General features: G+C 36.3%; 1 protein-coding gene across 1 annotated transcript in view; it reads left to right on the forward strand.

Moving 5' to 3' along the window:
- Zmat4 (zinc finger matrin-type 4) overlaps positions 1-27,137 on the forward strand; it is a 245,704-nt gene extending 218,567 nt beyond the window's left edge. Inside the window, exon 5 of the mRNA XM_027939280.2 lies at positions 27,037-27,137. Coding sequence (XP_027795081.1) covers positions 27,037-27,137 — 101 coding nt within the window. The remainder of the gene's footprint in view (positions 1-27,036) is intronic.
- The last annotated feature ends 268 nt before the right edge of the window (positions 27,138-27,405 follow it).

Raw genomic sequence — 27,405 nt, forward strand, 5'->3', positions numbered from 1 at the left:
TTTATAGTACAGCGTCTTGCCCTTATTGAGAGAATCCTTTGTTATTTCTGTGTGTGTGTGTGTGTGTGTGTGTGTGTGTGTGTGTGTGTTTCCCCCCTCTGAAATATGCTGTGAACTTTGATGCAGGATGATGCTTGCATTTTTAAGCATTCTGCTTTCCATATGCTCCACTGTTCACTTAACTAGAGCACTGTGGGCATTGAGGGTGTTCGTGGTTATTTCCTGAAAGACCATTCAACAGATCATCATGTTCCATTTCATTTTACCTCTATATACATTTTGTAAGTCCTAAAATCCAAAGAATGCTGTCCATTTGTGTAGTGATGCAGAATTCCATAATGTTTAGAATGTTCTTTTGGAATCTGCCTCTGCTACTAAAATTGTAACCATTTTCTGAATAATATTTAGGTTGAACTGTTAGAATAGGCAAACATTCCAAGTTTGTTGTGCAGTAGATTCACCCTGTCCTAAAGAAACCTGCCAAGACCCTAGCCTTGGGGCTCTGACTCATGAGCCTGGAATGGGGCTCTGGGAGATGATTTCTAAGAAACTTCATGTGTACATCAGATACTAGAGCCTATACTTTTAACGTACTTCTATTGTCTTCCCCTAAAATCTAGTATAAGAAAAAGCAAGGAGGGAAACTGTGTGTTTGTTAACTTCTATTTAAAATGTATTTGTGAGTGTATATGTGTGTGTGTGTGTGTATGTGTGTGTGTGTGTGAGAGAGAGAGAGAGAGAGAGAGAGAGAGAGAGAGAGAGAGAGTGTGTAATATAAAAGATACGATTCTTTAATTTTTAAAGAACCTTGTGTTAAGGGCATCATGACATCATATCATGACATCACGACAAATTGTTCCTAAAACTAGAGCCAAGTGCGCAGCTCAGTGGTAGAACACTTGCTTAGCATGCATGGGGTAATCTCCAGCACTACACAAATTAATTAATTAAAATAAAAAATAATAAAATGGCCCAAACTCAAGGTCTAGTAATAGTTGAGATTTTTTCATTAATAAATTCATTTATAGTTATTATTCACTTGTGAGTCTTTTATGTTTCCCTTTTTATTCTGGATACCAGAAAATCTAGAGCCATTGTAAGTACGTTAAAAGTATAGGCTCTAATATCTGATGTACACATTTTACAAATCATTGTAAAATGACTGTAGTTTTCTTCCAATAAGCTTTTCAGCTACAAATATTTCTTTCCTTTTCCTTTAGTACTTGATCTAGAAATGGGGAAATGAGCCAAGGGTTCTTAATGTAAAGAGTCTTCTATTTAAAGTTGCATCAAATCCTCTTTAGAAGTATACTTAGTCCTGGATTCCCTAGACAACAGAGCTTGGGGCAAGGATTTAAATGCAGACGTTTTGTTTGCAAGATGCAAACCCAGGGCAGTAAAAGTGAGGTAAAAAGCAGAGAGAGATACAAAGAAGGATGCAAAGTAATAACAAGTGATACATTATATCACATGGTGGCTGCTGCTTCATGGTGTGTTACAAAAAGACACAGACGGTTACCCTGGCAGGGCTGTCACTCAGTATCTGTGATACTCCTGGGCTGTCATATTAAAGAAACTTGCTTTAAAGCAACATATACAAGGAAGGAACAAATGGGGGATCTCTTTGTCCAGATACATCCAATCTCTGATCCTCTTTGGATCCAAATTGGCCTCATAGAAAGCTTACAGTCCCATACTTCCAAGTTGGATCATCCAGACTCTTTGGAGGCTGGCTGAGATGCTGGATCCCACACTCTTCAGTGTAGTGTTTTGTTAATGCTCAGAAGCATCAAATGAAGCCAGAAACATGGTGTATGCAGCTGGTTTAGCAGTCTCAGGGCAAGTGTCCCACCAGCCTCTGGCGTGACATAAAGTTCAGAAAACTGGCCAGGTAAGGGATTCAAGAAAATGGATAAATTTTCATTGGATACACATGTAGATAGAAAGGAGGGAGAAGGTACTGGATGAGAAGAAGTTAGAAAGTATTAAAAATCCAAACCTGAATCAAGTAATGAAGTGTTGGAAAGAGGGTAAAGCTTATTTCACCCATTTAAATTATCAGGTGAAGAATTTTAGCTTAAAGAATTATTGCATAGTAATACTACTAAAACATGAGGAATATGGCTATAGAAAAATGGAAGAGGGTATTAAGTGGGATGAGGTACTGAAGACACTTTTGGACATACCAAGTTTGAGGTCAACCAGGTGATGTAAGTAGGACATTGGATATGTGAATCTGAAGTTTAGAAGGAAGCCAGAACCAGCTCTACAAATTTCAGATCATAAACACAAAGGTTGCATCTGGGTCCAGGAATGGGTAAGATCATTCATAAGAGAAAAGAAACCAAGATGGAAACCTGAGGAATACAAATTTATGAAAAATAGATAGTGTGTGTTCTTGGAAAGAGGATGGCAATAAAGAAAACTCAATAACACATGCCAAGGATATGAACTACAAATATTCTGTGGTTGTCACTAGTAACTTATTTGTGTTAGAACCTGTATTTTCTGTCCACTATATGTATTGACACATGATTGGTCCTTGATTCAATAATGTGACCCCAGAGTAATTGTTGTCATACAGCATCCTCACATTCATGAGAGATGGAAAAAGAGAAATACTATGAATAATTATTAAATATCTATAATACATCATGAACTGTACTGGGCTTTCCATCTACTACCTACTTTCTTCCTCAGCAACAACCCCATTAAGTGACTACCATTATTTTCACTCTTACAAAGCAGGAAAATGGGTCTCGGTGTTTTATGATGTAACTAATAGTGCTGGATTTGGAGTCTCAGGTTTGTCTGATCCCAAAGCACATGTCCCCATATGCTGGACCACTTCTAATTATACACAATGGAATTTTACTCAGCAATAAAAGAGAATAAAATCATGCCATCTGCAGGTAAATGGATGGCGTTGAAGAAGATAATGCTAAGTGAAGTTAGTTAATCCCAAAAAAACAAATGCCGAATGTTTTCTCTGATATAAGGAGGCTGACTCGTACTGGGGTAGGGAGGGGGAGCATGGGAGGAATAGATGAATTCTAGATAGGGAAGAGGGGTGGGAGGGAAAGGAAGGGGGTAGGGGATTAGCAAGGTCAGTGGAATGTAATAGACATTATTATCCAAAGTACATGCATGAAGACATAAATTGGTGTCAACATACTTTATATAGAACTAGAGATATGAAAAATTGTGCTGTGTATGTATAATAAGAATTGTAATGCATTCTGCTGTCATTTCTTTTTTTAAAAAAAATCAATTAAAAATGCAGCTATAGAGAATCTGGTTGGAAGAGCTGGGGTCCAGGTCAAGGAAGGGAAACCTTTCATCCAGGGAGGCTGGAGAAGCCTCAGTGTCTCCAAGAAACCTCAGGCCCATCACCTCTAGAGACCTAGGTTGTTTTCAGAAGTCTGATCATTAAAAAAAATTTCTTTCTGAAAAATTGGCTTTCTAGATGTACAGGATAAGTTCCAGACCCTACTAATACTTCCAGTTCAGTGGTACACTCAAGCTTCTTGTCTGTAAAACTAAACTAAATGATAGTAAAATTTTATTTTTTACCTCTCTTGAGAAACCATTTTGAACATTCAAAATTTTTACTTTCTAACATTATGGATCTCCCTTCCCCGTGCTGAGACTAAAAATCCCTATACAAACATTTCTCCAGAAGGAAATCCTACATTGATATAGTGTACAACAGAATAATGTTTTTCTAAATGTGATTACATGCATCAGACAATAAATTGAAATGTGAATTTCAGAGATCAGATGTATCCCACAGATAATATGTAAAATTTCCTGACAGACACGATTAACGATGACACATTGATGTAGTTTAAATGGACCACAACCTAAATAATGCTGTAGTGACATGCTGTGGGCCTGTATTTTTGCTTTGAATAGATTTTCAACATTTGAATAGAATATTTATGCTCTTATGCTAAAATAAAAGAGCACAGTCAAATAAGCTATTACATGGTCCATTAAAACTACTTTCAAGTGACTCTCTACAGCAAAAAATTCCACAACTTTTACATTTGCAGAAGGAACTTTTCAATTAAGTAAGGACCTCTGTTCTCAGGAACTCAAAGAAAAGTGCAAATGCTTCTTTGGGTGTCTTTGAAAATAATAATTGTATATTTGTTATGTAGTGATAAGGAGAAATGTCCACAGCAGGTATCATGCCCTTGATCTAAGACAAGCCAAAAACACACAAGGGTTTTTAAGAGTAGGAATAGGAGAAAGTTTAGCGCTACCCTGGGTTGCACACAGCCTGCTTTTTATATTCGCTATCTATATTCCCTCCTTTTTGCTGTTTATAGAATATGGGAATTTAAATCAGTTATGTCCAAAGATTAAAAATTACATGCAGCATCATCTATTATTTACAGAATCAAGGAAAACATGGCAAGTGTATGGTCATCAAGTGCTTATATCTGTGTGAAATCCAGGACTTTCACAAAGCAGAAAAGATAACAAAATTAAATTGTATTCACGTCATTTATGAATGAAATTGTTCTTGCTTTCATCCAAGTGAAGCAGATGACACATTTTCCCATAAGTGGTTCAACTGGCAATCAAACTTCACAGACAGATGCATTGAAAAAAATTGTATATGATTTGGCTGATTATCCACGTGGGGAAGATGTCTTTGATTACCTTTGGATATCCCCTCATAGGATGAAATACTGACTCTGCCTAGCTCCCTCATACAACCAATTTTTGCTTTGTAATGTTCTATCTACCTAAGGCATGTTAAGCTTACAAAGGCTCACTCATTTGATCTAGGATCAAAGATAAATATACATCAGGTGTTCTTTGTGCAAGCAAAATAATTTTTTTTTTGTTTTCTTTAAATGTGTTCATATGTGCTTCTATGAATACTTTCTCCATTTCTTGAAATTATTGTATAAAATGGAAGCTTCCCAAGTTCTAGATTCAATGATCAGTGGGGATTTATTTGTGGATTCCTTCTAGTTTTGTTATAAATATTAGAATTATTGGAATATATTTTTATTTGTTTTGATCCTTTAAACAATCTAAGATCTTTTACAATTGAAATGCATTAATTATCTTCTAAAACTATAAAAAGTCAGAGATGCTGGTTGGAACCGGTTAACTATGTCAGGATAGAGTAAACAAGTTAAGAGTGGTGGATCTAGTGCCATGTGTACCCTTGATGCAGAAAATTCTGTGATCTTTCCTCGATGAATTGGGGCTCTGTGGACATAGTTGGAACTTGGAATATCTTCTTAAGTGTGATCCAGTGAACTCATAAGGCTTGAAAGTAGGAGGAAGGCAAGATCCAAATCTGCAAGTAAGGAGGAGCGATAGACCAAAGGATTACAAATCACTTATCTATCATAGAATCAAGAAAGTCAGGGTAGGTAAGAAGAAAATTGAGAAAAACACAGGGGGAAAAAAAGCTCATCTTGGTGTTTTTTCATAGTGAGGCATATTTATATGTGATTTAACCTGATGGTATAGGTCAGAGTGATATGTATTCATGTAGGTTTTAAAAGTAAATTCTTACTGAAAGGCAGAATGTGGTGAGCAACGCTTGGATGGTATTCAGCATATTGCTGTTCAGTAAAATACCCAGTCTATTAGTCCATTTCAGGGATCCTTGAGGTAGGAGTGTACCAATGTATGGATGGGGCCTGATTTGGGAGGTGTAGGGGCAATGAAGGCACTCTTATTAAGTATGGATTGATGCTGATCTGAGAACTGATTTTCATTCATCTTTGAAGAGACAAGTACATACTCAAATTGAGCATAAGCATTTAGAACGATTTAACTGTTAACTTTATAGAGTAATTTTAAGTCTGTTGAATCTGATCATAAAACTTTGGGCTTATGTTTTACTGATTTTGTTTTTATTTCCCTACTAATTTAATTTTTATTGACTTTTGCCAAGTATGGTACGCAACATACTGAAAATTAAGTCAATAAAAAAGGGGAAAAATCTGGTTCTTTACCATGGATACCTTGAGAAGCTTGTTAGAACATTATTCATAAAATACTATTGTGATGGTTGTTAGTACCCTGGACTGCAGGCTTTCATTAAAGTTAAAAGGAAAGAAAGAAAAAAAATAGAAAAAGCTGACTTCCTCAGTCAAAACCACAGAAATGCAATCTTGACTTTCTCTTAACCTGCAGAATTTTAAACTTTTCAATGGGGAATCAGCAGATCTTCAGGGTTTCTAAGGGGACATCAGCTGAACATTGCCTTTTGTGTACTCAATTCCACTAAATTGTTTTCTTTGAATAACTAAAAACATCCAACCAATAAGGGATACTGAAAATGGGACCCGTTTTCAAGTCTCACCTTCTTAGGACTCAAGAGATGAACAGAGCAGCTGGATGGGCTCTGGTATAACTGGGATGGAAGGGGATGGCAGGGGACATGAGGAAATAAACACCTCTCTAGGACAAGTTCCAAGTCAAGGAACTGGTCTCTGGACTTGGGGAGGTGATAGCATTTGAGATTCTAAGCCTTTGGCATCCTTCAAAACCCAGTTGTCAAGACTAAAGCACCACTAAAATATCAGGCAATAAGGAAGTAGTATTCACTGCTCAGTGCTGGAGTGTGTGATTAGAACTCCCTCACTTTTTGTGCTTGAGGCAGGATGCCAGTCAAAGACTGACAAGAGTGAGGCTAAACTTGGGTTGGGACCTATCCTTCACAGAGTGGTATGAATGCTTTAGTTAATCCATTTTATCTTGGGAAGAATATAGAAGTTAGCTTGGCTCAGGCAAGAAAGCAAGTCAGAATAATGGAACATCTGAATGTAAATGTACCTTCCTTACCTGTTAACTTCAGTCCTAAGTGGAATGTCAGGTAATGGTGAAGTTGCAGATTGTGGTATCTGGCTTATGAAAGTAAGGCCAAAATTAACTTTATCTGTCACCTGCATCCTCTTCTTCTCCCTTAACATTATACATACACACGTTTTTAATTAAATAGCCACTTTGTGAGCAGGTGTGGCCTAGATAAAAATATAAATTTTTTGAGATGCTCTTGTTGCCTTGAGGCAGCCTTTAGTTTAAATGGGAGATGTAAACTTAAGAAAAAATGAACTTGTACTACTTTTAAGAGATCAGGACCAAGAGAAATTGTAAACTCACATTAGTGGAGATGATCACTATTGAAAGGACTGAGGGGATGCCTCAGACACTGCTCATTGTAAGGAAGCACAGTCAGAAGAAGGGGCTGGTTCTGGGAGTGAAGTCTCTAGTGGACTGAATGATGGGGAACCCACCTGCTTCACCGCCAGATTCTCCTTGTGCAGCATATACGAGAGCAAGCACCTCCTTCCATCTGCCTTTCAGAGGTCTTCAGCCCAGCCTCCCACCTGCTCCTAAGCAAAGCCCGTGGAAGGAAAGCCACATGTAGGAAACCACAGGGCCACACACTTAGGCAGTCTTTTTCATATTCCAGCTCTTAGGTTCAAAGGAAGAGGACGTTTCCCAATGATAGGATGTCAACACATGAGATGTTCCCCTGTTTTCACCAAACAGAAGAAAATCTTAACTGTGTCTTCCTGCATCTTGCCTTTATTTTATTTTCATTTAGTTATCTAATAGGTGAAATTATCTATAAATATATAATATTCATGTATAGTTTTACTTTAATGTCTTATAAAGTACAATTGAATATACTTTTATGAAGAAGACTCCTTAAATAACAGGAAGCTTCTTCTTCGGTAAAATTTTCCAGTTTTACCTAGGGAATCTAGCTCTCGAAAGTTGGTGTATATCTGTACATGTATGTATACATGTGTTTTCTAAGTGTGTCTGTACGTATGCACACATGGGTATGTGTTGATCTGTATATGTACGTGGGTGTCAATGTGCGTTTCTATATGTGTGATTTTTACAATTATAGTCTTATTAGTTAACCTTAATTATAGAGCTAAATTGAATACCTACTATGTACCAAACCCTATATTAGAAATACATGAATAAATTAGACAGTCCTTGTTCTCTAGAAGTTTATTACCAAGTAGTGCAAGAGGCCAGAGTGTGAGATCATTAAAATGCAATGGATAAAAAGGAGAGAAAAGGAAGAAAAAAAATTACAATTAGAGAATCTAGGATGCTTAAGATTTCATTTCATAAATATTTCAGAATGGAAGTCAATGTCAAACATTTGTAGGAGTTCAGAAAATTTCAAATTTAAAATTTTTAATGGCTTTGACTATGCCTATTTATCTTATTAAATTAATTATTTTTGGTCAACCTTAACCCCCCATCAATTTGTAACTTTTTAAAATATATAATCATCTGTATTAGCTAATCATGAAAACCCCTTTAACAGTCCAAATGCTTGTTGATAATTATACTTAGAAACTGTTGGCTGGGGCATTCAGGAAGCACTTTCTAGCTGCTGGGATTTTGTATTTCTGAGTAGTAGAACTAATATTCTATTTATGTCCCCATACATGTTCACATAGAATTTCATAATAAATTCATGTGTCCTTTAAAATATACATTGTATATTATTTTCATGTTCAAAATATGCATATCATTTACCTATTGGTATATGAAAACAAAACTGTTGAAAGTGTTCTTTATTTTTTTTTCCAAACTGATATAATCTAATATTATATAATTTTCCAAACTGATATAATATAATATTATAAAACTCCTTGAGTTTTAAAAATACTCACACTTTTCAGTCCTTTAAATATTTGTTTTCAAGGGGAACAATTAGAATTGGGGATTATAATTACTCCAGAAACTCCTTTCTTCACTTGCAAGCATTGGTTTTAGATTGCCTTGAAATTTAAAACAATAGCCCAGTGAATTTTCCTATCCAAGTAACAACACAACAAAAACAACAAAAAGACTATTTGGCTGTTTCTCTAAAAATTAAGCAGTTTTTCAGAGTTCATTTTATCTGTGCTAACTTTTACTGTTTTTTTTTTTTTTTCCATTTTATTAGTTCATCCATGTGCCCATGCAAATGTAACTAGAATGTGTCAAGCACTCCTCTGGGCTTGGGACCAAAAGAATTAACAAAAGAAAAAACAAAGAAAATCTGCCTTACTGAATTGAAGATTCTAATGCAGCATTTCAGAAAAAAAAATAAAAAGTAAATTTTATAATATGTTACATTTTGCTATGGAGAAAGATAAGAAAAAAAAATGAAGGAGGACTGAGGAGGTTTGCAATTTATCTGGAAGAGTTGAGAAGGTGAGACTTGAAGGAAGACTGAAGGGCCTGAGGTCACTGAGCAAAGCAGCAGCAGGTGCAAGGCCCTGGACAGGAGCGTGTAAGGGGAGAGTAAAGGGAGATGAGACAGAGTCAAAGGGGTAACCGGGCGGTGTGAGCGCTCACAGGCCACTGTGATGACTTTGGCTCTCAGATAGGAAACCACTGGGCTGATCTAGTTAACTAGATCACTGACTGCTGTGCTGAGAATTATCAAAAGGAGAACAAGCATAAAGCAGAGAGACTGATGTGAAGGCCAATTACAATCATTCAAATGTGAAATTTTGGGAGCTTTAACATGGGATAGTAGCAACAGAGGCCTTCAAAATGGATTCTGAATCTATTTTCATCTGAAATTCTACTTTGAGGTATATATCTCAGAAAATAAAAGTGGGGACTCAAAAATAGATATTTGTGTATGCATGTTCATAGCATCATTATTCACAGTGTCCAAAAGGTGCAAATATCCCAGTGTCCATCAGTGGATAAATGGATAAACCACATGTGGTATTGTTCAACCTTAAAAGGGAAGGGAATCCAACCTTAAAAGACAAGCTACAACATGAATGAACCTTGAGAACAATATGCCAAGTGAAATATATCAGTCCTACACACAAATGAAGACTATATGATTCTTATTACATGAGGACCTAGAGTAGTCAATTTCATAGAAGCAAGGAGTGCAATGGTTGTTGCCATGGGTTGTTGAGGGGAGTTCAGAAATGGGAAGATATGGTAAGGAGTACAAAATTTCAGCTTTACCAGATGGAAACAATTCTGTGAGTGGATGCTGGTGATGATTTGCACAACAAAATGTACTGGATGCCACTGAACTAAATTCTTAAAAATAGTGAAGATGGCGAATTTTATGTTATGTGTGTTCTACCACAATTAAAAAACAAGGTTTCCAAAGAATAAAAATAGACTCTGAGTTTATTTTGAAGACTCAGAACAGAATGTGCTGCTCAGTGGCACAGGGTTGTAAAAGGTCATAAGGATGATGGTATAACTTGAGTCTCTGTAAACCAGACTGAACACCAAGGACATTGGTGCAGTAGTTTGAGAAAAGGAAGAGCTTTTGGTTTTAGACATTTCATGGTTAAGGTTCTGATGCTTTTCTTTTTTTTCTTGAGAGTGAGGGAATAGTCTAATGTGTGTTTAGTTATATATGCCTTGTGGGCTACCCTCTCGGTTTGGGCCACTATAATTTCTAATCTGAATTATTGCAATTGGCTTCCACATCAGAATCCCTGTTTCTGCTCTTATCTCTCCACCCCTTTTAGACAATTCTCAGCATAGTTGTCAGAGTGATCCTGTTAATAATTCTGCCTAATGGCTCATACACTGATCAAAAGCCAAAGTCATCTGGTGGCCTGCAAGTCCTCCCGTTATCTAGACCTCTCTGTATACTTACAGTCAATTCTCCTTATTTGAGGTAACTTCTATTAAGTCCTTTCCCCTTCCTACACGGCTAGAATTAACCAGAATTCACCAGATCACTGCTCATAGGAGAAATAGGTCCATCCTTCCATCCATTCTCATATATGCATAGATTATAATCTTAAATCCTAAAACCCTTGCATTCTAGTAGTGTCTATTGTCTTTATTTTGCAAAAGAGAAAACTAGATTCAGAAGTATTAAATGACTTTCCTAAGGTTGCCACATGCACAGATACCACCCCTGAGATTCACACCCCAGCCAACTTTCTTACACTGCACTCTATTGCCCCCCACTCTCTGAATCCTCTGAGTCTCTGCAGGAAGGGTAAAACCAGAGGCAGGGTTGCCTTGCTCAGCCTTGGTGAGGAGCATCTCTCAGGCTGCTGTACATGCATCTGTGCATGGACACAAGAGTAGTTTGGGATATAATGAATAATTACATATATACAAATTTTCCTATTTGGGCACATCAAATGTGACAGGGAAGTCAGTTTGAACAGTAGAAAAGGAATCACCACTCTCACCAAAGCCATTGCCTGTTCAGTGTTCATAGTGACCCAAGAGAACAAATGGCATTGTTGACAGAGGCTATTGATAGAAGAGGGAAAATTTCAAAACAACAACAACAAAAACAGTCCTTCAGATGGATCCTGGAGTGTTCTTTGTAAGAATAAAAAGATGCAATCACTATACCCTCTGCTTTTTCCTTTTTATCTAATTTATGAACTTAGCTAATTACCTATGCAGTAGCCTCAATCACTCAATTTAAGAACAAAGCAGGCAAAATATATTGAGATCCTCTGTCAATAGATTTCTTAGAAGCAGTTCATGTAATGTCCCTTCTTCTATGTTTAAAAAAATGTTTAAGAAAGAATAGAGATAATTTTCAATTCAATTCAATGCCAAGCAAATATATAGGATGATTAGTATATAAGGAAACATTTGACCTGTCAAAAGATGTGTAGGAACAGCGTCTGTAGAGAAGGCAGCCTGCCAGAATAATTTGAATATGCCTGAGGATGCTAAAAAAATGAGTGTTCTTTCTAGAATATTAAATTATTATGAAATATTACATTCATGAGTTAGGTCTTTATATTAGTCCAAAGCATTGGATCCTCATGATTAACAATATCCATTTGTCTGTATTTATTGAGCTATTTGTTTTTTTTTCCTAAGTTACTTGCTTATAGTAACTAATTTAGGGCTCATACAAACTCTCTTATTATCAGCACCCCCACCATTGGGTATTAATGGGTTAATTTTCTAAACTTTCTACAATGTTTTGTTTTTGAAATATGGATAGTTTGTCTCATGTATAATTTGTGAATTCCATTATTCTCTGTGACATTGCAGATCAAGTGAGATCAGGTGTTTATATAGAGAGGTTAGGGCACTGGGATAATTGTATTAAATTGTGAGGTCTCCTGTCAAATGTCCAAGAGAAAAGTCACTTATGAAAAGCACAAGGGGCCATCAGGTGTCCTGGTATCAGTGTCGGCCTGGCCCAGGGGAAAGGCAGAGCAGGCAGTGATCTGGCTGTGATGATTTGAGAGCCACTCTCACCGAGCTCCTGCTAACAGAACTGGTCAAGCCTAAAATTCTACCTTTAAAGGTATTTTCTTCTTTTACATCTTTAAATTTTAAATAGCCCTATCAATGGACAGTTCTGCCAGGAAGCAGGATTTAACGTGGAATTGGCTGGCTGGCTGGTGAAAGTGAGATAAAGACCTGGCTATCAGACATATGTCTGCAAGCAGGGGAGACAGATTAGTGAAAATGCTGTGAGGATGGCACAGATTATGTTTGTGTACCTACAGCCAGCTTGGATATGAGCAACAGAGGGAAAGAACATAATCTGATTTATTGAGTGATTACAAGCACATAGTGGCAATCAAGACTTTTTTGCTGTTCACATCTCAACTTTGTCCTTGTGGACTAGGTTTCTTGCAAGTCACCCTGCAATTCCAGAGCACATATAGCTCCAAATTCAGAGTTGGTGAAGATACTCTAGGACTGCAGCAGAGCTGACAATCACTGTGTCCTCAAAAGAGGCAGCTGAAAGACATGCAGGATGTTTTGACAGCTGTGGACCTATCACTACTACTGATTCTTAACAAAGGAAGTCATAGGAGCCAAGAATTCCACTCCCCCTACCACCACCTCCAGAAGAAATAAGAGCCTGGAAGAGTCACACTGTGGAGTGGAGAGCAGAGACAAGAGGCATGCTCATAGACTTATTCATTCTGTCCTGCACACCACTTTGCTCTTTACCAACCCCGGAGAGTAACAATCAACTAATTGAGCCTTACTCTAACCTATTATTTAACTTGATGCCCTAATCCACAATTTCATGTTAGGCATCCTGTCCACTTCATGCATAAAGCAATCTGTAATCAAAAACTGTGTTCTAGAGAAAATAAATTCTATGGAAATACTATACATAAGAGATTGCCTTGTAATTTGATTGCTTGCTATATGCATTGAGATCTATGGCGTTGCCATGGGACGCAGAGGAAAAAGCACATTTCACGTTCTATAAATTTCCATTTATATCACATCAAAACCCAGACCAAGAAGGTATTTCCCATATTCGTTGTTATTTAATATATAGTTAAAAATCACTTGAGTACAATCCTAATGGATAGATTGCTTCAGAGAAAGTGTATTTATTTTTGTTTTCTAGCCATTCAATTTCTATTACAAAAACAAAGACAAAACAGTTCAATTTCTTGGTTTTTTTCCTCGTATATTGCAAGCAGAAATTATATTAATAAGAATCATCTTAAAGACTACATTTCTCAATGTATAAAAATGTATCATCTGTGCTTTGCCACATAGAATACATCTAAATCTTCTTCTGATGTAGTAGCTCTTTAAATATTTAGGAAAAACTACTCTGTCCTTTCTGAATTTTTCACAGTAGGGTGATAATTTTCTAGCCCTTTCTTGGGTCAGGCTTCCAACATGGCTAAAATTGTCTTTTAATTACTGAGAATGAATTTATTCCCTATCTTTAGATTTTGTTTGTTTGGAAACAGCTTTTAGAGATGAAAGCCATTTGCTTCCTGATTCTATTTTCAAAGCTTTGCATATATACTATTTAAATAGAGAAAGAATTGTTTTAGAAAAATGTGTGTTCTTTGTTTAATTGACTGTTGGGTACCCTGCAGTCTAAGCCTGCAGGCAGTGGGTTGAATTCAGAAGACTACACATTTAAACATTCTGTACATTGGAATGAATATGGTTTGGAGTAATAGACTAATACAGGCTCCTTAACTTGGACTGTGGCAAACACTGATCTTAGTGAGGTTTTCTAGATTAAACCCACAGAGAAGAGCCATTTCCACAGTGTCATGTCTGAGACTGAATGTGTCAGCATTCCTCATGCTGTCCTTATGAGGGGACACAGGGCTGACTGCTATGGTTCCCCAGCTCCACTCCACAGAGGTGTCCCTTACTTGGAGCACCTTCAGTTTGTTCTGGGAATTTGATGGGGAATTGACAGGTGTTCCAGACTTCTAACTCCCATTTCAATCACTAAAGCTATACTATATTTTACATGATTGTGTTAAAGTAAGTTTTTTTTTTTCAAAAACAGAATTCTTTTACTTCCCTTTACTTACTCTCATTTTTCTTATAAAGGTCCTAGTTATTGAGGTCATTAGCTTTGAAATGAGAAATAAGTCAGTTCAGATCTGTTTTTTTCCACTTAACTATTTCTATGACTTTAGTGTCTTAGAACTATAGTTTTCTCATTGGTAAAGCAAGCTAGTATTGTTCATAAGGTGTTTTTGAGGATTACATATGATAATAACGATCTCTTTGTGCTTTTAGAAAAGCTTTATTCTCTCATCTTCCTTGATACTCCAGATTCTGTGCCAGTGAGTGTCCTTTGAGAAGCATAACCACTGTGTTTGACACAGAGCAAGAAATTTATTCTCATGGATAGACCTTAGGCCATCTTGAGACTGGTGAGGCAGTGGGTTGTTTCTTCTAGATGTGCCTTGGGCCAGACATTAGGATGGAGGAATGGACATGAGGTACAGGAGAGCAAAGACACATGGGCTCAGTGAGGGGAAACTGCAACCTGCAAGGACAAACGGGAAGCTGTGAGTGTCTTAGGGCTTGTAGTCTCAGTAATGGGGGACCCACAGGGTTGGCTAAGTTCCTGCACCAGGTTCCTCCACCACATCTGACCCAGCATTCAGCATTACAGAAGGTGGAGATCCAGCAGGAGCTAGAGATGCATGGAGGCCTGGCTCCTGCCTTGGGCATCACCATGAAACCACAGATCAATGGTGGTCTGAAGTCAGGTTGCTCCTTCACTCTAATGCACTCTCTTCTCTTTCCCTATACAATCTCTACAGATGATCTAACTATTGTTCGGCTTTAAATATGGCCTATATGTTACTTACTCTGGTTTACCTGTGTATTCCTTGTCCTGACCTTTCTGTTGACATGGTAGAGCTAGAATGGCACCCCACCCTACCACCCACAGCCTCCACTCATAGATGATGGCAACTCATCCCCACCATCTGTGCAACTCCTCGAGGAATAGGTAGAATTCACTAAGAAAGAATTTAGGGACAGAAAAATAATATCTAGTAATCAAATAAAAGGGTAGAAGAAATGAAGATTTGTTTTAGCAGAAGCACCTGTGGAAAAGATTTAGGAGAATTGCCTGATAGCAGGTTTGACATGATTTTAGATTACAGTGCATCAGGACTGTAACAGACACAAACAGACACATTCCCACAGTTTTAAATGTGTTGATAGGTACAAGGCCAGTGACTCTCTTTCTCTACACTGATAAGCATGAAATAGGGATTTTCAACCTTCAGTTTGAGGGGTTGAAGTTTAAGAAAGTCATCATCAAACCAGAAAAGTTCCAAAAGGTAATGATAGAGACAACATGGGGAATGTGCACACATACATAATGAACACTATACAAGTGTCAGTGAACTTTCAGCCTGGTTAAACTTAGAGGACAAGATCACTGCCTTCAAGAATTTCATGTATTTGACAAAAGGAGAATAAACTTGTGCCGGGGACCTGTGCAAAGCACAAGTCAGGCTGGTGGGTAGAATTCAGCTGTGTTAAAGAAACAGCCTTCCACTGCAAGGAATTTCATGCCACTAACGATGTCAGAGCACATACAAAATCAATTCTGCTTGTCCACCATGTAGCAAACTCATACACCCCATGGGATTTTGGACAAGACCCACAGTTTCCCCCAAACATGCAGCTTTCAACAATATAGACTTCTAAGTTCCAGTCTGAATTTACTGACTCACAATCATCTGGGGTGAAATGTAGTTTGTGTTTTCGACAACTCCCACTTGATTCTCACTTATAAGTAGGCAGGTGTGAGAATACTGGCTGATGATCCCCAATGAGCCATCCATACTTTGGTGATTCTATTCCTAGGCACCTGTAGCAGGAGGCAATCTGCATCATGGTTGGGACATGAATTCCTCTGAGCCACAAGGCATAGGTCCAAAACAGCTCTGTTTCCCACTAGCTCTGTTATTTTCAGCAAACGCCTGTCCCTCAATATCCTCTTCTGTTAAATCAGGATAGCAATAGTATCTGCAACTATTGTTAGGATGTTGCAAAGAGTAAGCCAATAAATGGGTAAACGAATAAATGAAACTCAACAGTGCTTATATGTGGAATACATAATATAACTAAGCTGTTGCTTTATATGCTATAGGATAGCAAATGCACGTACAAGACAGTTTGATTAATGGATATTTAAGAAAGGGGGAGAAAGAAATAATTCAAAACATTTTTTTACTTTTATATTATTAATCATCCTTCAATATAGTTCCAGTTTTAGAAAACATCATAATACAGCACATATGTTAATATTTCTTTGAGGGTTGCAAGATTATCAAAACATCAGTATAACTATGAAGTTTATATTCCAGTAAGGAAAAACAACAGAAACTGGACAGAGTGAATGAGAGCAGAAAATGGCTTAAACGAACTTTCTAATTTGCTGAGGTTTCTGTATAAAACTCCAGCCATCTAATCTTGGCTAAACTAATATATCTTGTAATTACCATCTTTAACCAAAATATAGAACATATTCACTACTTAAAAAAAAAATGATATTTTGTCCCTCTCCTATCAATTCCCTCGAAGGCAGAATGTCCTCAAAGGCAACATTCTTCTGAATTCTGTTACCAAAGAATAACTTTGCTCTCTTGAACTTTATTTAAGTGGAATCATACAATATTTAATTTTTTGGTATCAGACTGGTTTACCTCTTCACCTGTTTTTGAGATTGGTATGTGTTGTTGCATTAGTCAGTATATCTTTTTAAAAATTCTAGGTATTATTCCATTGTATGAATACTTAATAATTTGTCTATGTATTCTTGCATTGATGGACATTTGAAGTTTTGACAATTATAAACAAAGGTACTATAAACATTCTGGTACAAGTTTCAAAGATATCCATGCACAAACACAAAGTTTTTGTTCTTCTTGTGCAAATGTCTAGAAGAATTTCTATAGGGTTAGATATGTATTAAATTTCATAAGAGACTATCGAATGAGTTTCCAAAGCAGTTGTGCCATTTTGCAATCTCATTGAGAATACATGAAATTCCAGCTGTTTCACATGGTAATTTACTATATTATTTAATGTTTATAGTGTCAGTAGTATTTAATTGTTCTTTTAATTTGCATATCCCTGGTGACCAATGATGTGGAATACTTTTTCATGAGTTTATTGATCATTTTTATATCTTTCTTTATGGTATCTCTGATCAAGTATTTTGCCCTTTAAAAAATTGGGTTATTTGTCTTTTGATTATTGATCTGTTGGAGTTAATTCTATATTCTGGATGTAAGTCCTATATTAGACACATGTATTGCAAAGTACTTTTTCCCAGGCTGTAGCTGATCTCTCTATTTTATTAATGATGTCTTTTTATAAGCAGAAGTATTTTATTTTTATAAAATTCGATTTACTGTTTTTTATGTTCAACGCATTTTGTTTCCTGAGAAATATACGCCTATTCCAAGTTCATGAAGATAACCTTTTATATTTTTCTAGAAGCTGTCTAACTTTGTTCTTGATATTTAAGTGTACAATTTTTATTTTAATTAATTATGTATTGGGAGGTACAGGGTTGTATTAATTTTTTGTGATTGTTTCATACATTTTCCTAGTTGTTCTATTGTTGGAGGTATCTTTCCTTCCCCCATTGGATTGTCTTGACATCTTTATTGAGGATGAGTTGATCTTGATGTGTACATGTAGTTGTGGACTCTATCCTATTCCTTGGTTATAATATGTCCATCCTGTAATCATGAAGTGCTGTCATGATCACATTTGATCTATTGCAAATCTTGGAATCTCAAGCATGAGATCTCAAACTATTTTAATTTTTCAAATTGTTTCAGACATTTTAGGACTTTTGATTTCTACATACATTTTAGAACCTATGTGTTTATTTTTACAAAAAGCCTCGTGGAATTTAAACATATTTTTGATGAGTCCATAGGAGAACTGATGTCTTTGCAATATTGTTTCTTTTGGTTCATGAATATGGTGTATATATCTCTGTATATATTTAGGTTCCTATTAATTTCTTTCAAAGATGCCTATAGTTTTTAGTCTTGCACATATTTTATTAAATTTAGTCCTAAGGTTTTAAATGATTTTTGATACTATTAAAATGGCATTAGAAAACCATTTCCAATTGATTGCAGTTATTTAAAAGAATACAATTCATTCTATTTTTCAATTGGCCATGTGTGTGATGACCTGAATGAATTCACTCTACTCAATAGTATCATCTATGATTAAAGACAATTTTACTTGTTTGTTTCCAATCTGCATGCCTATTATTTCCTTTTCTTTTCTGATTGCACTGCCAAGAATCTCCAGAGTAATGTTGAATAGAGATGATAAGAGTGACATTCTTGGGCTGGGTATATAGTATAGTAGTAGAGCAAATGCATGCAGGAAGCTCTGGTTTTGATACCCAGTGCTGAAAAACAAATAAACAACAGTGACATTCTTGGCTTTTCTTCTTATCATAGGAAAGTGTCTATCGTGTTACCACTTGGTATACTATTAGTTTTTCATATATAGTCTTTATTACATAATGTTCTCTTCTACTTTGCTAAAAATTTTAATCATGAATGGATGCAGAAACTTAACTGCTGTTTTCTGCATCTATTGATCTCTCTTCCTCCCCTATTTCCCAAGAGTTTATATAAATTGGTATTATGTAATTCCTTAATATTTAATAGAATTCTCTAGTGAAACCCTCTGGGTTTAGAACATTCTTTGTAGAAAAGTTTTGACAACAAATTGACTTTTGTTAATAAATGGCTATCCTGATTTTCCATTTCATCTTATGTTCCGGTAAGCTGGATTTTAAAAGATATTTGCCCAACACGTTGATTTATTTAATATAAAATTATTCATTATATTTTTTTCACTATCCTTTAAAAATGTCTGTAGAATCAATGTTGATATTTAGTCATTCATTTTGGTAATTCGTGTTTTCTTTTTAAACCTCCACCAGACTTACTAAGGGATAATACTTGTATTAATCTTTCCTAAGAAGCAGATTTAATTTTGATAATTTTTTTTCTGTAGTTTCTTTTCTATTTCATTGATTTCTTCTCTTTGTTATTTCATTCCTTTTCCTTGATTTGGTTTTAATTGGCTTGTCTCATTCTAGTTTCACAGGATTGAAGCTTTTTAGATTTTGTCCCTCTCCTATCAATTCCCTCAAAGGCAGAATGTTTTTTTTTTTCTAAAGTAAAACTATAAAATTCTCTCTAAAAACTGCCCTAACCTTAACATTTTCATATATAGTGTTTCCTTATCAATCAGTTCAAAATATTTTCTCATTTCCCTTTGGATTGTAATGATCATGAATTATAATAAGAGTTTAAGTTCTTTCAAAAAATCTTTTTCTTTTTGCTAACATAATTGAATTATCATTTAAGAACTACCTCTACAAAATGTAAATATTTGAAATTTACTAAGACTTTTTAATGGCTCAGCATATTCTTAATCTGCATTTCTCTACTTTCTATATACATTTGAAAAGATCATATTTTCCAGTTATTGGATGAAGTGTTTTACAAATATTAATTTTATAAATATCAAGGTGACTATACTTTTGTTCTGAATTCTTTAAGCTTTACTGATTTCCCTCTCTTTTTCTAGCAATCACTGAGATAGGCAGGTTAGCATCTATTATTTCTTCCTTTAGTTCTGTCAATTTTGGCCTCAGCTACTATTAACCTTGTTACTAGCTAAACTATACTTAGCGTTATGCTCTCCAGATGAAATTCACCTCTTATCATTATAAACATCCTCTCCATCTCTGATAGAATATCTTGTCATGAAGTCTGTTTTGTCTAATATTAAAGAAACTTTATTTTGGATTTAGTGTATATTTGGGACTTGCTTTTTTATCCAGTCTGACAATTTTAGCATTTTGAGAGCTTAGTTAATTTACATGTAATTTCATTATTAACCTGGTTGAATTAAGTTTTATCATTTTGCTGTTTGTTTTCTGTTTGTTCCATCTGTTGACTACTTTTTATTTCTCTTTTCCTACCTTGTTTTGTGTTAATTATTTCTTATTATTCTATTTTATTTTCTTTGGCTGCTTTTTCTCTTTTTCACTTTGTATTTGTTTAGTGGTTGTTCTAAGGGATCACATTGAATGATCACTAACCTTAAATTATCACTATTCAGAATGGATATTATATATATATAAAATCTGATGTAAAACATAATGATCTTTCCAGAGCATTGTTCCACTCCAAATCATTTTTTGCTTTTGTTCTTGTATATTTTACATGTATATACATCATAATATACAGTACAGTGTTGAGATTTTTACTTTAAGTTGTTTTTAGTCTTCAAATAAATTGAGAAGAATTTTAAGAGAGATATCCACATATTAATCATTTCCAATGTTCTTAATTTTTCAACCTAAAGAACTCTGTGTACCATTTCTGTAATACAGTTTTGTTGGCAAACTGTACTCTTAACTGTTTTTCTTTTAATTTTTCCCCCACCACCTTTTATCCCTTGATAGAGTCAAGCTCATTTCCACTTCTGGGACTTCTGTTGGACCCAGCTCTTCACCTCAAAGGCCATTCATTATCCTCTGGCTTCATTTCATACTTCAGAGAACCCTGTGAACCAAACAAGGAAATCACTGCTCTTCCCACTTCTGTTCTCATCCTCCTCTTTACTTTCTGTGCAACGCTTTCACAACCTTTAATTGTGTTTTCCATTGGTTTACTTGTGTCTGGTTTTTCTCCCTGATTAAACTCCATAAGCAAATGTGCTGTGTCTTATTCTTTCCTATATTCTTGGCATTCAGCAAAATACCTGGCATTGTAATACAGGCTCTATCATGTTTCTCTAATGCAGAGTGGATGCAGTTGGAGCCATAGGGACATCTAGTTTTGCTAGACTTGAAAAGACACATTCTGCTAAACTCTCCAGGACCATCTGTTTTATAAACACTGTGCTAGGAAATATAAATACAAGTGTGATGCATCTTCAAAAAGCTTTTCCAGATCTTCTGAGTTAGAAGCAATCCCCTCCTCTTGTTCCCATTATGTCCAAGTCCAAACTCCCTGTTGTTCTTTTGATGGTCTATCTGCACATTTTACTTGTGTACATGTCTTCTCTATCTAGCTGCACTGTCCATCAGCTCTTGGAAGGCAGGGACAATATTTTCAATCCATTAGTCAATAGCTGAAATAACCTTTAGGCTTGCAAGGGCTTTAGGATATTCCTAATATGGTATTGTGAAAATGAATTGAATAAGAAAGTTAGCATTTGGGGTTTAATAATAAGATTCTCTAGTACTCAAAAGAAAAAAAGAGTTGTAAAATTCCAAAGTAATTACAATTTCAACTGAACATTAATAAAGTGCTAAGTTCCCACCAAGGACACTGTGTCTTGTGTGGGGGAGGTTTCCTCTGCTCCTTCTTTACCTTTGTTCTTGTTTATATGCACTGCCTTTCCAGTTTATGATCCCTGTAGTTTGCATTGCAATAAAGTGCCAAATATTTCCTGCCCACGCCTCTGTATGGCTGCAGAGCATGAGAACTGTTATGGAAAGCAACAGATTAGAATATTTTTTAGATTTGTTGATGTTCTTAAAAATGCCCATTTTTAAACATAAATATTTATGCTTATTGCCAAGTTGAACCTCCGTTTGTTATGAGGAGACCTTTGATTAGTCTGTAGTCTGAAGAGGATTCATATAAATAATAGTTACCGTTTATTATGACAAGACTGATGGTGAACTCTGGAGGGAGTAATGCCTGAAGCTGGTTTTCATATTTTGATTCTATGCATAAAAGAGCAGAATGGATCAGCCCCAGATAAGCCTTCAGACAACTTCCACATTGGTTGTGATAACTTACAGCCTCTGGGTTTGGGGACTGTGATAATCTTTCTGAATCATGCTTGCCTGTGAAATGGAAAGCCAATGTAAGTAGCGCTCTTTATTTATTTTTTATTTTTATCTTTTGGTACTGGAGATAGGACCCAGGGGCACTTTGCCACTGAGCTACATCCCTACCCCTTTTTATTTTTCATTTTAAGAGAGGGCTTCACTTAGTTGCTTAGGGCCTTGCTAAGTTTCTGAAGCTGTGTAACAAATTTGCAGTCCTCCTGCCTCAGCCTCCCAAGTCATTGGAATTACAGGCCTGAACCATTGTACCTGGCTCAGAGCTCTTCTTTATAAAATAGCTTTTCTTTTTCTTTTGAAGACCCAGTATTGTTGTGATGGCTTCAAGTTTCCCAAAGGAGTACAAGTATGTGGGGGGAGTTCTTTTTAAAATGTGAGAACATGGTAGGGATGAGGATTGTATACATTTCCAGGGTCCATCCAAAACTTATAGAATCGGCATGTCCACAAGTTTTGCCTGGGAATCTGAAGGTTAGCACTATCACTGGAGGATGTATCTGCACTCACCTGAGAGTCATTTCTCCAGCAAGTAAAGATTCGACAGTTGTCTATTATATTTCTGAGCTTGGAAGCATGCCCAAGAAGTTTTGGGTTCCTTAGACTTTCCAGAGAAGATCCTGGATATTTGTAGTTTTGTTGCTTTATCCTTTTTTTCTTCCATAATTAAATTGACTCTCTTGTTTTTTTAAGTGCTGTGGATTAAACCTAGGGCCTTGTACATGTTAGACAAGCACTCTGCCACTTAGCTTCATCTCCAACCCCTTTAAATTGGCTCTTAATGGAACAATTAGATAAGTCAGCTTGTGATTGAAATGAACAGTCCTCAAACTAACCAACCCAGCTTACACAGGACATTGCACATAGATTTCCCTGAAATGTGCATCAGAACATAAAAGTGTGAAGGACCCCAGAAAGCTCTGTTCTTTGTTCAATTGTAGACATAAAAGCAAGTCTGATGACTGCTACTTTCAGTAAGCAGGACCTGTTGGATGTGATGTCATCAGAAGAGAACTTCATTTTTATCCTCCTCTGACCATTCAGATTGTGTTTGCAGGGTTCGTTTTTGATTTTTGTTTTTTGTTTTATATTGAAAATGGTAATTTAATCATTTTTTCTTCTAAATATATTGACTGGAACTATCTTGTGAGGAGGAGCTCTGCCTTCACTTCTTTTTAAAAATATATATATTTAAAGTTTCTTCTGATTTGTTACACATGATGGCAGAATGCAATTCATTTCATATTACACATACAGAGCATAATTTTTCGAGACACTGATTGTACACAGAGTATTTTCACACCATTTGTGTCTTATAAATATACTTAGGGTAATGATGTTTAACGCATCCCACCATCATTCCTACCTCTTGCCCCCTCCTTTCCCCTCCCTCTCCTTTACCCTATATAAAGTTCCTCCATTCCTCCCATGCTCCCAACAAAATCACCATTATGTGTCTGCATCCTCATAATCAAAGAAAACATTCGGCTTTTGTTTTTTAGAGATTGGCTTGCTTCACTTAGCATTATGTTCTCCAACTTCATACATTTATCTGCAAATGCCATGATTTTATTTTCTTTTGTTGCTGAGTAATGTTCCATTGTGTATATATACCAGAGTTTCCCTATCCATTCATCTACTGAAGGGCTTATAGATTGGTTCCATAGTTTAGTTATTGTGAATTGTGCTGCTATAAACATTGATATTGCTGTGTCCCTGTAGTATGCTGTTTTTAAGTCCTTTGGGTATAGACCAAGGAGAGGGATAGCTGGTTCAAATGGTGGTTCCTCTCCCAGGTTTCCAAGGAATCTCCATATTGCTTTCCAGATTGGCTGTACCAATTTGCAGTCCCACCAGCAATATATGACTGTGCCTTTTCCCCCACATCTTTGCCAACACTTATTGTTGTTTGTATTCTTAATAGCTGCTATTCTGACTGAAGTGACATGAAATCTTAGAGTAGTTTTGATTTGAATTTCTCTAATTGCTAGGGATGTTGAACATTTTTTCATATGTTGATTGATTGTATATCCTAGACCTGTAGACCAATGGTGCAGAATAGAGGACACAGAGTCTAACCCATATAACTTCAGTTATCTTGTATAAGACAAAGGCACCAAAATTGTACATTGGGAAAACTGGAAATTCACATGTAACAAAATGAAATTAAACCTCTATCTCTCACCATGCACAAAACTCAACTCAAAGTAGATCAAGGACCTAGGAATTCAACCAGAGACCTTGCACCTAATAGAAGAAAAAGTAGGCCCAGATCTCCATCATGTTGGTTTAGGCCCCAACTTTCTTAATAAAACTCCTGTAGCACAAGAATTAAAACCAAGAATCAATAAATGGGATGGATTCAAACGACAAAGCTTCTGCTCAGCCAACGAAACAATCAATGAGGTGAATAGAGAGCCTACAGAATGGGTTCATTTTTTCCTATCCTTTGTAATAAAATGAGGACATGTCATGAACTTCCACTTTCATGTCATAGAGAGTCCTTTGCTCCTCATTGATAGTTATTAATATATTCAGGATAGAGCAATATTTTAAAAACATCCCCAAAAGTTTTAGAAGCCAGGTATCCCCCTCTTCCAGCTCTGTACTTAGGGCTGCCTGCTTGCTGTCAGAAAGAAAATATGCTAGGTATTTTCTCTTTTTCTCTGCCTGGAGTTTTGCTTGTCTTCTAGGACTTCACTTTTTTCTCCCCCTTCAGTAGATTTCCTCTCGTTTCTCTAGGGCTGAGAGATGCAGGGTGAAGAATTCAAAAGACATGGCAAATGAAAGCTAGCTTGATGGCTTCTATACAAAGCTAGCTTAGATGCTCTTTGAATGGAAGGGACTGCAAACTGATTCTTCTCTTGGGCTTTATCAGGGACTCACCATTACTTAATATCAGCTAAATATCTCATCTGAGGCCACATTAAGTACCTAGATGAACACTTTCTATGGAGGTCTCTTTGCCCTCAACTTCTGTAACTCAGTAATACCCTCTTGTGCATTATCTAAGACATTGCTAAATCAGCTGCTCTTATGTACAGTCTACACATAGTCTGTAGAAAATACTAATTTGGTCTGGCAAGCTCTGATAAGACAGGCCACATCCAGTCCTGCCATCTCTTGTACTTTTCCATCAGAGTTGATAATGAGTCACAGTCACTAGTACTTTGGTTCTTGCCAGTGCAGATTCCAGTTCATAGCTTCCAAGTGCAAGAAGATACTCTTCAAGCTCACTAGGTAACATTATTAAGACATCTCCGATAGGCTTGAAGTGGGGGAGAAATACTCAGTGCTCTCCTGTGGAGAAGGGAAGATGGAACTTCCAGTACAATATAGCTCCCTCTTCAGAAAGACACTTCTGATTTCTTCTTCACTCCCTTGTAGACCGGCATTGAGTGGTCACTTTGTGATGTGACACTGGTTCTTGCCCATTTGCCTTGAATGTCCCAATTGCACTGGGGTCTCTTCTTTCACTTTGGTAATGGGGGTGCACTTGCTATCTGTCTCAAGACTTCAGGGCAAGATGTCAAATCCTTGAGACATAAGGGATTCCATTTTGATATCTATCCAAAATCATAATCATAACTAACTTATATTGATCATATGTTACATACCAGGCTCTCCCTCCCATACACATTTAATATGTCACTCAGTCCAACATTCAAAGGAAACAGAAGTTTACAGAAGTCAAATAAGTTGCATAAAGTGATCCAGGTAACAAGTTGCAAAGATTTTTCAACCATTATGCATTATTTTCTTAGGGAAATAGGGAATAGCTTTGCCTCTTAGAAAAAAAATACTATGCATCAATTAGAAAGAAGCGCTGTAGTTGTTTAATGTCTTTGGTTTTACATAGGAAAACCAGATTTTTATGGCAAAATCAATATTAATAACTTTTACTTGCTAAACATTTTATTCTCTTAGTTCTTACTACAGCATTGTGAAGTAGTTGGGCTTGTCTTCAACTTGTAGATGAGGAAATTGAGGCTAGGAAGAAGTTATGTTACTTTCTGTGGGTTGCACAACCGGGGATATTTGAGCTATGATATAATCCAAAGTTTCAGATCATGACCAGCTTTTCTTTTCTCTCTACTCTGAAGGGACATACTAGCAGAAGGAAAGTGTTCCAGTGTGGGTCTCTGAGCTGTGGCAGATGTTTAAAGTTATTTAGTAAAAGCTGTTTGTAACACAAGTTTGTCTCAAGATGAGTCAATACTACAAAATAGTTATGAAATTTGCTGAACTCCTTGCAAGCAAAAAAGTTATCTTCTTCATCTTGGAATCCCTAGTGCCTGGCCCATGGTTGATACTGTTATTAATGAAGTAAACTGTCTTTTAAACTCTCTGTTGGAAAGGCATACTTCGTGTGAAACAGATTGATGTTTTATTCTTCTCCTGGGTATTTCCATCTTGTATGATGGAAGGGAAAACTAAATGAATGATGTCTAAAATTGTACTTCCTTTTCTGCCAATGGAAGAAAGGTAGAAAAGGAATGGGAAAGAGAATTTTGTTGTTATTTGGTTTTTTTTTTTTTTTTTTTTGATGTTTCAAATTTTACTTCAGAGATGACAACCAACTATCAGTATGACTTAGGGGGAAAAAACAGAATGCTTTTTGGAATTATAGAATGTCTAGAAACACTTTGCTTCAATTCACAGAACCAAGTCTCCATAATTTCAGTCATCTCAAAATGGGGTAGGCTGCTTCTAATATATCCAAACTCACACTTCTACTAAAGGATCTGCTGGCTGGGATCCAGAAGGAGGGATTGAAGTGTAGTGGGTGGTATGAAATAGGAAGTCTTCTGTCCTTGAACTTTTCAATGTTCTAGAATTCATTCAGGTGGTTGATCCAGATGGAGCTAACCAGGTCTGTCTGTTGTCCACAGGTCTGAGGCGCAATTACAGATGTACCATCTGCAGTGTCTCCCTAAATTCAATAGAACAGTATCATGCCCACCTGAAAGGATCTAAACACCAGACCAAGTAGGTACTTTCATACTTTCACTTTTTTATCCTTTTCTAAGGAAGTTTTTACAAGATGACTAAAGGCTAAACATGTTATTTACTTCAAGATAAGCAGATGGAAATTGTATCTCTTCATCTCCAAAGTTCCCTTGATGTTTGTGCTACTTAAGTTTCCAAAATCTCCTTGTATTACTTGAAGAATGACTTCTTCTCCCCCCCACACCTTTTTTTTGGCACAAATAATGGCCATTTCATTTTTTCCTTTTTTTTCAAAAATAACTCAGTACCTT

Source organism: Marmota flaviventris, chromosome 3 (assembly GCF_047511675.1).
Source record: "Marmota flaviventris isolate mMarFla1 chromosome 3, mMarFla1.hap1, whole genome shotgun sequence".
In the NCBI taxonomy this organism is placed as follows: domain Eukaryota; kingdom Metazoa; phylum Chordata; class Mammalia; order Rodentia; family Sciuridae; genus Marmota; species Marmota flaviventris.